Here is a 16,750-nt window from a genome sequence, read left to right as displayed (position 1 = left end):
AATTCCTTCCTATTGTAATATTCTGTTCAGAAGGTATTTTGATGTCTGGTGTCCTGCACCCCCCTGGGTGCACGTGTAGGTTTGTGTCCTAACACTAACCAACTCATCATCAAGCTTGGATTATTTCAATCAGGTGTGAAGTGCTAGAAGGAAAAACGAAATGTGCTCTCAGGAGGTGGGGGGGTGGGCAAGACAGAGTTTGGGAAACACTTCCCTATACTGTATTTATGTATTTTTTTATTTAACTAGGCAAGTGAGTTAAGAACAAATTCTTATTTACAATGACGGCCTACCACGGCCTAACCCAGACAACGCTGGGTCACCCTATGGGACTCCCAATTACAGCCAGTTGTGATACAGCCTGGAATCGAACCAGGGTGTCTATAGTGACACCTCTAGCACTGAGATGCAGTGCCTTAGACCACTGCGCCACTCGGGAGGCCAAGGCTACTATTTCACAGCTAAGACTCAACAACCCTGATGTAATGAATTTGTTTGGTGTGAACCCAGAGTTTCCCCATCACTTTAGCCAGGATCTAAGATGGAAGGGGCTGTGGTCTGGGTCAGTAATACTGTCACGACTTCCGCCGAAGTCGGTTCCTCTCCTTGTTCGGGCGGCGCTCGGCGTCGCTGGTCTTCTAGCCATCATCGATCCACTTTTCATTTTCCTTTTGTTTTGTCTTGTCTTCCCACACACCTGGTCTCATTTCCCTCATTACATGTTGTGTATTTAACCCTCTGTTCCCCCCATGTCTTTGTGCGGAAATGTTTATTGTAAGTGCATGTGCACGTTTTCTCTGGTGCGCGACAGGTTTTGTACCCATTTGTTTGTTGTTCTGGTTTCCGGTGGTTTTAATGAATAAAACTGCTCTGTTGATTACCCAGTTTAGCTCTCCTGCACCTGACTTCCCTGCTGCCAGTTACGCACTCCCTGACAAATACCAAATCAGCAATGCGAAGAGTGCTCACTCACTCACTCACTCACTCACTCACTCACTCACTCACTCACTCACTCACTCACTCACTCACTCACCCTTGGAGTGGTTCATTTGTGTCTAACCATTCATTAAACGAGGACAGCAATGCTCTTAGCACCTCTCTGTCACTAATTGGATGAGCTCTTTCTGTTAGCCGTCAACAGGCACTTAGCAACCGATGTTTAAGGCAGCTACAAAATACAGGGTTGCCATGAGAACAGGAAATGAGGTGCTTGGAGCATGATGGGTAATTTGTCCCTGGTGAAAGTAACGCACAACATACTTAGTCTTACTTGCCTTGTCCCATTATGCTAAATCATATACAGGATGTGTCCCAAATGCTGCCCTATTCCCTATATAGTGCACTACTATTGCGTTAAAATAGGGAATAGGTTGCTATTTAGGACTCATCCATATAATCACTGCTACTCATAGCACAGGACCAATCTCTAGTCGTCTGTGTTCATGTGTTAGCTGTGTGTCTCAGTGACAGAGGGACTGTGACCACGTCCCCAATGGCACCCTATTCCCTATATAGTGGACTAATTTTGACCAGGGCTCATAGGGTGCCATGTATGATGTGTGAGAGTCAGGCGTAAACTGCTCGTCTCTCTGTTCCTCAGGATGACAAGGACCTGGTCCATGAGTTTGTGGTGTCTGAAGGACTGACATGTCTAATCAAGGTTGGAGCTGAAGCAGACCAGAACTACCAGAATTACATCCTCAGGGGTATGTACAGACCAGTAGTAACTCACACACACACACACACACACAGCTCTGTCTCCTCTCCCGGTCCCCCACCCCTCTCTCTACGGCGGCCTGGGAGAAAATTAGAGTGAAGTGCCTTGCTCAAGGATGGTATCAATCAGAGATGGTATCAATCAGAGATGGTATCAATCAGTGATGGTATCAATCAGGATGGTATCAATCAGGGACGATATCAATCAATCAACACATTGACACTTTGGGTTAGGCCAGTCTCCATAAACCTACCCAGGACCACCACATGTGTCTACATTCTCCATTTAAATTAATGGTTTGGCTTGGTGGTGTCACTCATACACACACACACACACACACACACACACACACTAGACCAATAAGGCATCTGGTTATTAATGTATCTGTCCTTTGTCCGTGGAGGTCAAAGGTTGACCATGTTAAAGTGTGTGTGTGTGTGTGTGTGTGTGTGTGTGTGTGTGTGTGTGTGTGTGTGTGTGTGTGTGTGTGTGTGTGTGTGTGTGTGTGTGCATTGAGATCTAGCTGTGTTTAGAGGTTAGGTAGTGATGGTAGGGGGACTGGGAGTGGTCAACACACCCACCTACAAGGTCACAGCTATTATTTAACAGGGGGATCCGTTGCTACGGGGCAGGTCACACATGCTTAAGCGCCCAATAAAAGTCCTGGCAGGATGTTGCAGTTCATAAAACTAATTTCCCTCTCTCTCTTTCTCTCTCTTTCTCTCTCTGTCTCTCTCACACTCATTCTCATTTTTCAGCCTCGCTCTCTCTCTCTCTCTGTCTCTCTCTCTCTCTCTCTCTCTCTCTCTCTCTCTCTCTCTCTCTCTGTCTCTCTCTCTCTCTCTCTCTGTCTCGCTCTCTCTCTGTCTCTCTCTCTCTGTGTCTCTCTCTCTCTCTGTCTCTCTCTCTCTCTGTCTCTCTCTCCCTCTGTCTCGCTCTCTGTCTCTCTGTCTCTCTGTCTCTCTCTCACTCTCCTTCATCAGCCTCTCTCTTTGGAATAAAATACGTTTTGTCGCTTTATTGAGGATTAAGTCAGGGAGACTTTATTAATGACTTTGGGACTGATGCTTCAATACATTTTGGGTTACACAGCCCAGACACCTCTTTGACTTTGCTATTCATTTATTACATTTAGCTTAAACAAGAGCCATATCTCATCTCATAGTGAAACAACACCGTAAACGACCTTCATTAGCTGGTATGGTTCACATGTTATGCCTAAATCACATCATGGTCTCCACATGTTGATTCAATTAAGTTGAACATTATCCAACATGTTTCCTCTGTCTGTGGGACTTGTTACTTCCTGACCTGTTTGAATCAGAATAAATCAAAGGGGTCAGAGAGGATGACTGTGACACAACACTGATATAACCCTTCTGGGCTGGCTGTCAATGTGGCCTACAACCCCTCACTGACCTCATTGTATGGTTAGGGATTTGACTTCTAACCCCAGCATCTCCCTTTTTAACTTGGTCTCTGAGTCAGATAGATAAATCACACGTTGTTGCCTCTCAATGTACAAACAAGCCACAGAGAGAGGGGATAAGGACAGAGAGAGGGGGTGATTAGAGAGAGAGGTGCTGAGAAAGAGAGAGGGGGAGAGAGAGGGAGAGAAAGGAAGAGAGAGAGGGGTGAGAAAGAGTGAGACAGCAAGGAAAGAGAGAGGGAGAAAGAGGGAGAGAAAGGAAGAGAGAGGGGTGAGAGAGAGAGATATGCAAGGAAAGAGAGAAGGGAAGAGAGAGAGAGGGAGAAAGAGGGAGAGAAAGGAAGAGGGAGGGGTGAGAGAGAGAGAGAGAGAGAGAGAGACACACGCAAGGAAAGAGAGATGAGGGGTGAGAGAGGAGGTTCTTCTCCTTTCTCCACCACTCTGTTGAGGACTTCTACTAGAATGTGGGTGGAGTCCAGGAGGTTCGTCTCCTTTCTCCACCACTCTGTTGAGGACTTCTAATAGAATGTGGGTGGAGTCCAGGAGGTTCTTCTCCTTTCTCCACCACTCTGTTGAGGACTTCTAATAGAATGTGGGTGGAGTCCAGGAGGTTCTTCTCCTTTCTCCACCACTCTGTTGAGGACTTCTAATAGAATGTGGGTGGAGTCCAGGAGGTTCTTCTCCTTTCTCCACCACTCTGTTGAGGACTTCTAATAGAATGTGGGTGGAGTCCAGGAGGTTCTTCTCCTTTCTCCACCACTCTGTTGAGGACTTCTAATAGAATGTGAGTTGAGTCCAGGAGGTTCTTCTCCTTTCTCCACCACTCTGTTGAGGTCTTCTAATAGAATGTGAGTTGAGTCCAGGAGGTTCTTCTCCTTTCTCCACCACTCTGTTGAGGACTTCTAATAGAATGTGAGTGGAGTCCAGGAGGTTCTTCTCCTTTCTCCACCACTCTGTTGAGGTCTTCTAATAGAATGTGAGTTGAGTCCAGGAGGTTCTTCTCCTTTCTCCACCACTCTGTTGAGGTCTTCTAATAGAATGTGAGTGGAGTCCAGGAGGTTCTTCTCCTTTCTCCACCACTCTGTTGAGGACTTCTAATAGAATGTGGGTGGAGTCCAGGAGGTTCTTCTCCTTTCTCCACCACTCTGTTGAGGACTTCTAATAGAATGTGAGTGGAGTCCAGGAGGTTCTTCTCCTTTCTCCACCACTCTGTTGAGGACTTCTAATAGAATGTGGGTGGAGTCCAGGAGGTTCTTCTCCTTTCTCCACCTCTCTGTTGAGGACTTCTAATAGAATGTGGGTGGAGTCCAGGAGGTTCTTCTCCTTTCTCCACCACTCTGTTGAGGACTTCTAATAGAATGTGGGTGGAGTCCAGGAGGTTCTTCTCCTTTCTCCACCACTCTGTTGAGGACTTCTAATAGAATGTGGGTGGAGTCCAGGAGGTTCTTCTCCTTTCTCCACCACTCTGTTGAGGACTTCTAATAGAATGTGAGTTGAGTCCAGGAGGTTCTTCTCCTTTCTCCACCACTCTGTTGAGGTCTTCTAATAGAATGTGGGTGGAGTCCAGGAGGTTCGTCTCATTTCTCCACCACTCTGTTGAGGACTTCTAATAGAATGTGGGTGGAGTCCAGGAGGTTCTTTTCCTTTCTCCACCACTCTGTTGAGGACTTCTAATAGAATGTGAGTTGAGTCCAGGAGGTTCTTCTCCTTTCTCCACCACTCTGTTGAGGACTTCTAATAGAATGTGGGTGGAGTCCAGGAGGTTCTTCTCCTTTCTCCACCACTCTGTTGAGGACTTCTAATAGAATGTGGGTGGAGTCCAGGAGGTTCTTCTCCTTTCTCCACCACTCTGTTGAGGACTTCTAATAGAATGTGAGTTGAGTCCAGGAGGTTCTTCTCCTTTCTCCACCACTCTGTTGAGGTCTTCTAATAGAATGTGAGTGGAGTCCAGGAGGTTCTTCTCCTTTCTCCACCACTCTGTTGAGGACTTCTAATAGAATGTGGGTGGAGTCCAGGAGGTTCTTCTCCTTTCTCCACCACTCTGTTGAGGACTTCTAATAGAATGTGGGTGGAGTCCAGGAGGTTCTTCTCCTTTCTCCACCACTCTGTTGAGGACTTCTAATAGAATGTGGGTGGAGTCCAGGAGGTTCTTCTCCTTTCTCCACCACTCTGTTGAGGACTTCTAATAGAATGTGAGTTGAGTCCAGGAGGTTCTTCTCCTTTCTCCACCACTCTGTTGAGGACTTCTAATAGAATGTGAGTTGAGTCCAGGAGGTTCTTCTCCTTTCTCCACCACTCTGTTGAGGTCTTCTAATAGAATGTGGGTGGAGTCCAGGAGGTTCGTCTCATTTCTCCACCACTCTGTTGAGGACTTCTAATAGAATGTGGGTGGAGTCCAGGAGGTTCTTCTCCTTTCTCCACCACTCTGTTGAGGACTTCTAATAGAATGTGAGTTGAGTCCAGGAGGTTCTTCTCCTTTCTCCACCACTCTGTTGAGGACTTCTAATAGAATGTGAGTTGAGTCCAGAAGGTCCTTCTCATTTCTCCACCACTCTGTTGAGGACTTCTAATAGAATGTGAGTTGAGTCCAGAAGGTCCTTCTCATTTCTCCACCACTCTGTTGAGGTCTTCTACTAGAATGTGGGCGGAGTCCAGGAGGTGCTTCTCCTTTCTCACGGGTTCTGTTTATTTCTTCATCTATTTATCCCTTCATCTGTAGCTGCCCCGCCCTGTCTCTTCTTTTCCCACGTCTTCCCTTGTTACCATGACAACCCTGTACTATTGCTTCCCCGATCCCAAAAGCCCCTTTAACCTGCTTCAACTCCTGACCTTTAACCTGCTTCAACTCCTGACCTATTTTCTCATGACCAGCTGAGGAAATGTAGGGTGTAGATAATTTTCCCTCTCCAGTGCACATGTTGGATATCACTCACTCACTCACTCACCTCACTCACCTCACTCAACTCACTCACTCACCTCACTCACCTCACTCACCTCACTCACTCACTCACTCACTCACTCACCTCACTCACTCACTCACAGGTCAGAGCTGGTGTGTTTAGATATGCCTGCTTTACCGCTGATCACCTCTAAACTCTGAGAAAACCTCTGTCCCAAGGATTCCCTGGTGGGGCGTAAATAAGATCCCACACGCACGCACGCACGCGCACACACACAGGGTCAACAACGCACTCAGCCAAGCACAACAGCATGACGAGTCCAGGCCAAATCTAAATTATTATTTTGGTATTAAAGGGATCCTTCCCCAGAGTCAGATGAACTTGTGGATACCATTTGTATGTCCTGTGTGCAATTTGAAGGAAGTTGCTAACTAGCATTAGCGCAATGAGCAATGGTATCCACGAATTAATCTGACTCTGGGGGAGTGGATAAGGGTTTCATTGCCAAAATCTCTAAGTTTCCCTTTAAGCATTGCTTATACTTACCCCGTGGGCTTTGTCATAAACACTCTTCACGTTTAGAGTTTCTATGCTTCAACTAAAGGTCAGAGCAGCCAAACTACAAAGCTGTCTGGATGGAGTGTGTTAAAACCTGCATACAGATGTAGGATCTTAATTTGATCACCCTGTTGCAGGAGAGGTTTAAAAAGGCTTCTGAAGTTTGTAATTTCCACTTAGAATTTCCAGACTTAATTTTCCGTTCCGAAAAATGCATCATCCCCTACAACAGTGTCCAGGAATTATAATCCACATAATAATTGACATGTCCTGTTGCTGCAGGATGATCTTTTACCAACGGAGCTACAGAGCTGAGTGAGCGGAGTGATTGTTGATGAGAAAGGCAGCAGCCAAACAGTCACACATGTAGCTACACCACTACACCCACATCACATTAACAACATGTAGTTACACCACTACACCCACATCACATTAACAACATGTAATTACACCACTACACCACTACACCCACATCACATTAACAACATGTAGTTACACCACTACACCCACATCACATTAACAACATGTAGTTACACCACTACACCCACATCACATTAGCAATATGTAGTTACACCACTACACCACTACACCCACATCACATTAACAACATGTAGTTACACCACTACACCACTACACCCACATCACATTAACAACATGTAGTTACACCACTACACCCACATCACATTAACAACATGTAGTTACACCACTACACCACTACACCCACATCACATTAACAACATGTAGTTACACCACTACACCCACATCACATTAGCAACATGTAGTTACACCACTACACCCACATCACATTAGCAACATGTAGTTACACCACTACACCCACATCACATTAACAACATGTAGTTACACCACTACACCACTACACCCACGTCACATTAGCAACATGTAGTTACACCACTACACCCACATCACATTAACAACATGTAGTTACACCACTACACCCACATCACATTAACAACATGTAGTTACACCACTACACCCACATCACATTAACAACATGTAGTTACACCACTACACCCACATCACATTAACAACATGTAGTTACACCACTACACCCACATCACATTAGCAACATGTAGTTACACCACTACACCCACATCACATTAACAACATGTAGTTACACCACTACACCCAGATCACATTAACAACATGTAGTTACACCACTACACCCACATCACATTAACAACATGTAGTTACACCACTACACCCACATCACATTAACAACATGTAGTTACACCACTACACCACTACACCCACATCACATTAACAACATGTAGTTACACCACTACACCCACATCACATTAACAACATGTAGTTACACCACTACACCCACATCACATTAACAACATGTAGTTACACCACTACACCACTACACCCACATCACATTAACAACATGTAGTTACACCACTACACCCACATCACATTAACAACATGTAGTTACACCACTACACCCACATCACATTAGCAACATGTAGTTACACCACTACACCCACATCACATTAACAACATGTAGTTACACCACTACACCACTACACCCACATCACATTAACAACATGTAGTTACACCACTACACCCACATCACATTAACAACATGTAGTTACACCACTACACCACTACACCCACATCACATTAGCAACATGTAGTTACACCACTACACCCACATCACATTAACAACATGTAGTTACACCACTACACCACTACACCCACATCACATTAACAACAGGTTCCCAGTAGGGGATAAGACCAAAAGTATGTGAAACACTGCAGTCACTGTAACCAGTAGATATTTCACTCCTAGCTCTCCTCACACTTCAATTGTATACTACCCCCATCACCTTCAACACCCCCCCTCTCTTTCTTCTCCTTCTCCCCCTCCATCCCTCTCCTTCTCCCCTGCGGCCAGTTAACAGTCCCTGTGTTGATGTGGTGAGTGTGTCGGTCGGTCCAGCGCCGGGCCAGGCCCCTCTGTGTAACGGGCCCCTCACACCTGGCTTCCATGCAGCACTGAGGTTGATTGACTCCAGGGCAGCCCTGCTTTTCTCAGACCCAGGGGACGGGGAGAGCTGGCTAGCGTTCTCTTTATGACCCTATCAATGTGAACTGTGGACGGGACTGAGGTCTCCTTTGCAGAGATTACTGAGTCATCTGGTCCATAGCACACTAACCCTAATCCTTACTCGCTCCTCTCGCTGCTCTCGCTGCTCTCGCTGCACTCATACACACACACACACACACACACACACACACACACACACACACACACACACACACACACACACACACACACACACACACACACACACACACACACACACACACACACACACACACACACACACACACACACACACACACCCTAACTCTAACCCTAACTCAGCCATGGCCCCTGACATACTACAAGAGCACTGTGTGAGACGTGTGAGGGAGGCAACATGGCGGGAAAAGTTAGGGCAATGACATCCAATGATATTTGAGGCTCTAGTGGAGTAAAGTTTACTTAGTAAAGTTTAGTTTAGTTTATTAGGATCCCCATTAGATACTGCACATGCAGCAGCTACTCTTCCTGGAGTCCACATGAAACGTACAAATACATGACAAATTACAGAACAGTTATAGACAAGAACAACATGAGATATTACATTACATTACATTAAAATAACAGTTATAGACAAGAACAACATGAGATATTACATTACATTACATTAAAATAACAGTTATAGACAAGAACAACATGAGATATTACATTACATTACATTAAAATAACAGTTATAGACAAGAACAACATGAGATATTACATTACATTACATTACATTAAAATAACAGTTATAGACCAGAACAACATGAGATATTACATTACATTACGTTAAAATAACAGTTATAGACCAGAACAACATGAGATATTACATTACATTACATTACATTAAAATAACAGTTATAGACAAGAACAACATGAGATATTACATTACATTAAAATAACAGTTATAGACCAGAACTCATGAGATATTACATTACATTACATTAAAATAACAGTTATAGACAAGAACAACATGAGATATTACATTACATTACATTAAAATAACAGTTATAGACAAGAACAACATGAGATATTACATTACATTACATTAAAATAACAGTTATAGACAAGAACAACATGAGATATTACATTACATTAAAATAACAGTTATAGACCAGAACAACATGAGATATTACATTACATTAAAATAACAGTTATAGACCAGAACAACATGAGATATTACATTACATTAAAATAACAGTTATAGACCAGAACAACATGAGATATTACATTACATTACATTAAAATAACAGTTATAGACCAGAACAACATGAGATATTACATTACATTAAAATAACATTTATAGACAAGAACAACATGAGATATTACATTACATTACATTAAAATAACAGTTATAGACCAGATCATGAGATATTACATTACATTACATTAAAATAACAGTTATAGACCAGAACAACATGAGATATTACATTACATTACATTAAAATAACAGTTATAGACCAGAACAACATGAGATATTACATTACATTAAAATAACATTTATAGACAAGAACAACATGAGATATTACATTACATTACATTAAAATAACAGTTATAGACCAGAACAACATGAGATATTACATTACATTAAATTAAAATAACAGTTATAGACCAGAACAACATGAGATATTACATTACATTACATTAAAATAACAGTTATAGACCAGAACAACATGAGATATTACATTACATTACATTAAAATAACAGTTATAGACAAGAACAACATGAGATATTACATTACATTACATTAAAATAACAGTTATAGACCAGAACAACATGAGATATTACATTACATTACATTAAAATAACAGTTATAGACAAGAACAACATGAGATATTACATTACATTACATTAAAATAACAGTTATAGACCATGACAACATGAGATATTACATTACATTACATTAAAATAACCGTTATAGACCAGAACAACATGAGATATTACATTACATTACATTAAAATAACAGTTATAGACCAGAACAACATGAGATATTACATTACATTAAAATAACAGTTATAGACCAGATCATGAGATATTACATTACATTACATTAAAATAACAGTTATAGACAAGAACAACATGAGATATTACATTACATTACATTAAAATAACAGTTATAGACCAGAACAACATGAGATATTACATTACATTACATTAAAATAACAGTTATAGACAAGAACAACATGAGATATTACATTACATTAAAATAACAGTTATAGACCAGAACAACATGAGATATTACATTACATTACATTAAAATAACAGTTATAGACCAGAACAACATGAGATATTACATTACATTAAAATAACAGTTATAGACCAGATCATGAGATATTACATTACATTACATTAAAATAACAGTTATAGACAAGAACAACATGAGATATTACATTACATTACATTAAAATAACAGTTATAGACCAGAACAACATGAGATATTACATTACATTAAAATAACAGTTATAGACAAGAACAACATGAGATATTACATTACATTACATTAAAATAACAGTTATAGACCAGATCATGAGATATTACATTACATTACATTAAAATAACAGTTATAGACAAGAACAACATGAGATATTACATTACATTACATTAAAATAACAGTTATAGACAAGAACAACATGAGATATTACATTACATTACATTAAAATAACAGTTATAGACAAGAACAACATGAGATATTACATTACATTACGTTAAAATAACAGTTATAGACCAGAACAACATGAGATATTACATTACATTACATTAAAATAACAGTTATAGACAAGAACAACATGAGATATTACATTACATTACATTAAAATAACAGTTATAGACCAGAACAACATGAGATATTACATTACATTACATTAAAATAACAGTTATAGACCAGAACAACATGAGATATTACATTACATTAAAATAACATTTATAGACAAGAACAACATGAGATATTACATTACATTACATTAAAATAACAGTTATAGACCAGATCATGAGATATTACATTACATTACATTAAAATAACAGTTATAGACCAGAACAACATGAGATATTACATTACATTACATTAAAATAACAGTTATAGACCAGAACAACATGAGATATTACATTACATTAAAATAACATTTATAGACAAGAACAACATGAGATATTACATTACATTACATTAAAATAACAGTTATAGACCAGATCATGAGATATTACATTACATTACATTAAAATAACAGTTATAGACCAGAACAACATGAGATATTACATTACATTACATTAAAATAACAGTTATAGACCAGAACAACATGAGATATTACATTACATTACATTAAAATAACAGTTATAGACCAGAACAACATGAGATATTACATTACATTACATTAAAATAACAGTTATAGACCAGAACAACATGAGATATTACATTACATTACATTAAAATAACAGTTATAGACAAGAACAACATGAGATATTACATTACATTAAAATAACAGTTATAGACCAGAACAACATGAGATATTACATTACATTACATTAAAATAACAGTTATAGACCAGAACAACATGAGATATTACATTACATTACATTAAAATAACAGTTATAGACCAGAACAACATGAGATATTACATTACATTACATTAAAATAACAGTTATAGACCAGAACAACATGAGATATTACATTACATTAAAATAACAGTTATAGACCAGAATAACATGAGATATTACATTACATTACATTAAAATAACAGTTATAGACAAGAACAACATGAGATATTACATTACATTACATTAAAATAACAGTTATAGACCAGAACATGAGATATTACATTACATTACATTAAAATAACAGTTATAGACAAGAACAACATGAGATATTACATTACATTACATTAAAATAACAGTTATAGACCAGAACAACATGAGATATTACATTACATTACGTTAAAATAACAGTTATAGACCAGAACAACATGAGATATTACATTACATTACATTAAAATAACAGTTATAGACAAGAACAACATGAGATATTACATTACATTAAAATAACATTTATAGACAAGAACAACATGAGATATTACATTACATTACATTAAAATAACAGTTATAGACCAGATCATGAGATATTACATTACATTACATTAAAATAACAGTTATAGACCAGAACAACATGAGATATTACATTACATTACATTAAAATAACAGTTATAGACCAGAACAACATGAGATATTACATTACATTACATAAAATAACATTTATAGACCAGAACAACATGAGATATTACATTACATTACATTAAAATAACAGTTATAGACCAGAACAACATGAGATATTACATTACATTAAAATAACAGTTATAGACCAGACATGAGATATTACATTACATTAATTAAAATAACAGTTATAGACCAGAACAACATGAGATATTACATTACATTACATTAAAATAACAGTTATAGACCAGAACAACATGAGATATTACATTACATTACAATAACAGTTATAGACAAGAACAACATGAGATATTACATTACATTACATTAAAATAACAGTTATAGACCAGATCAACATGAGATATTACATTACATTACATTAAAATAACAGTTATAGACAAGAACAACATGAGATATTACATTACATTACATTAAAATAACAGTTATAGACCAGAACAACATGAGATATTACATTACATTACATTAAAATAACAGTTATAGACCAGAACAACATGAGATATTACATTACATTACATTAAAATAACAGTTATAGACCAGAACAACATGAGATATTACATTACATTACATTAAAATAACAGTTATAGACCAGATCATGAGATATTACATTACATTACATTAAAATAACAGTTATAGACCAGAACAACATGAGATATTACATTACATTACATTAAAATAACAGTTATAGACCAGAACAACATGAGATATTACATTACATTAAAATAACATTTATAGACAAGAACAACATGAGATATTACATTACATTACATTAAAATAACAGTTATAGACCAGATCATGAGATATTACATTACATTACATTAAAATAACAGTTATAGACAAGAACAACATGAGATATTACATTACATTACATTAAAATAACAGTTATAGACCAGAACAACATGAGATATTACATTACATTAATAAATAACAGTTATAGACAAGAACAACATGAGATATTACATTACATTACATTAAAATAACAGTTATAGACCAGATCAATGAGATATTACATTACATTACATTAAAATAACAGTTATAGACCAGAACAACATGAGATATTACATTACATTACATTAAAATAACAGTTATAGACCAGAACAACATGAGATATTACATTACATTACATTAAAATAACAGTTATAGACCAGAACAACATGAGATATTACATTACATTATTAAAATAACATTTATAGACCAGAACAACATGAGATATTACATTACATTACATTAAAATAACAGTTATAGACCAGATCACTGAGATATTACATTACATTACATTAAAATAACAGTTATAGACCAGAACAACATGAGATATTACATTACATTACATTAAAATAACAGTTATAGACCAGAACAACATGAGATATTACATTACATTATTAAAATAACATTTATAGACAAGAACAACATGAGATATTACATTACATTACATTAAAATAACAGTTATAGACCAGATCATGAGATATTACATTACATTAAAATAACAGTTATAGACCAGAACAACATGAGATATTACATTACATTACATTAAAATAACAGTTATAGACCAGAACAACATGAGATATTACATTACATTACATTAAAATAACAGTTATAGACCAGAACAACATGAGATATTACATTACATTACATTAAAATAACAGTTATAGACCAGAACAACATGAGATATTACATTACATTACATTAAAATAACAGTTATAGACCAGAACAACATGAGATATTACATTACATTAGTTAAAATAACAGTTATAGACCAGAACAACATGAGATATTACATTACATTACATTAAAATAACAGTTATAGACAAGAACAACATGAGATATTACATTACATTAATTAAAATAACATTTATAGACCAGAACAACATGAGATATTACATTACATTACATTAAAATAACAGTTATAGACCAGAACAACATGAGATATTACATTACATTACATTAAAATAACAGTTATAGACCAGAACAATGAGATATTACATTACATTACATTAAAATAACAGTTATAGACCAGAACAACATGAGATATTACATTACATTACATTAAAATAACAGTTATAGACCAGAACAACATGAGATATTACATTACATTACATTAAAATAACAGTTATAGACCAGAACAACATGAGATATTACATTACATTACATTAAAATAACAGTTATAGACCAGAACAACATGAGATATTACATTACATTACATTAAAATAACAGTTATAGACCAGAACAACATGAGATATTACATTACATTACATAAATAACATTTATAGACCAGAACAACATGAGATATTACATTACATTACATTAAAATAACAGTTATAGACAAGAACAACATGAGATATTACATTACATTACATTAAAATAACAGTTATAGACCAGAACAACATGAGATATTACATTACATTACATTAAAATAACAGTTATAGACCAGAACAACATGAGATATTACATTACATTACATTAAAATAACAGTTATAGACAAGAACAACATGAGATATTACATTACATTACATTAAAATAACAGTTATAGACCAGAACAACATGAGATATTACATTACATTACATTAAAATAACAGTTATAGACCAGAACAACATGAGATATTACATTACATTACATTAAAATAACAGTTATAGACCAGAACAACATGAGATATTACATTACATTAAAATAACAGTTATAGACAAGAACAACATGAGATATTACATTACATTACATTAAAATAACAGTTATAGACAAGAACAACATGAGATATTACATTACATTACATTAAAATAACAGTTATAGACAAGAACAACATGAGATATTACATTACATTACATTAAAATAACAGTTATAGACAAGAACAACATGAGATATTACATTACATTACATTAAAATAACAGTTATAGACCAGAACAACATGAGATATTACATTACATTACATTAAAATAACAGTTATAGACCAGAACAACATGAGATATTACATTACATTAAAATAACATTTATAGACAAGAACAACATGAGATATTACATTACATTACATTAAAATAACAGTTATAGACCAGATCATGAGATATTACATTACATTACATTAAAATAACAGTTATAGACCAGAACAACATGAGATATTACATTACATTACATTAAAATAACAGTTATAGACCAGAACAACATGAGATATTACATTACATTACATTAAAATAACAGTTATAGACCAGAACAACATGAGATATTACATTACATTACATTAAAATAACAGTTATAGACAAGAACAACCTGAGATATTACATTACATTACATTAAAATAACAGTTATAGACCACAACAACATGAGATATTACATTACATTACATTAAAATAACAGTTATAGACAAGAACAACATGAGATATTACATTACATTAAAATAACAGTTATAGACCAGAACAACATGAGATATTACCTTACATTACATTAAAATAACAGTTATAGACCAGAACAACATGAGATATTACATTACATTACATTAAAATAACAGTTATAGACCAGAACAACATGAGATATTACATTACATTAAAATAACAGTTATAGACCAGAACAACATGAGATATTACATTACATTACATTAAAATAACAGTTATAGACCAGAACAACATGAGATATTACATTACATTAAAATAACAGTTATAGACCAGAATAACATGAGATATTACATTACATTACATTAAAATAACAGTTATAGACAAGAACAACATGAGATATTACATTACATTACATTAAAATAACAGTTATAGACCAGAACATGAGATATTACATTACATTACATTAAAATAACAGTTATAGACAAGAACAACATGAGATATTACATTACATTACATTAAAATAAC

The 16,750-nt window shown here is 36.2% G+C and overlaps 1 protein-coding gene across 1 annotated transcript in view; it reads left to right on the top strand.

The window, feature by feature from the left end:
* Window positions 1-16,750, top strand: part of fhod3b (formin homology 2 domain containing 3b) — a 270,483-nt gene that overhangs the window by 177,040 nt on the left and 76,693 nt on the right. The window contains 1 exon segment of the mRNA XM_045719149.1: window positions 1,601-1,706. Within this exon segment, the coding sequence (XP_045575105.1) occupies window positions 1,601-1,706 (106 nt within the window).

Source organism: Salmo salar, chromosome ssa05, assembly GCF_905237065.1.
Source record: "Salmo salar chromosome ssa05, Ssal_v3.1, whole genome shotgun sequence".
NCBI classification, from domain to species: domain Eukaryota; kingdom Metazoa; phylum Chordata; class Actinopteri; order Salmoniformes; family Salmonidae; genus Salmo; species Salmo salar.
This window is presented reverse-complemented; position numbering and strand designations above follow the sequence as displayed.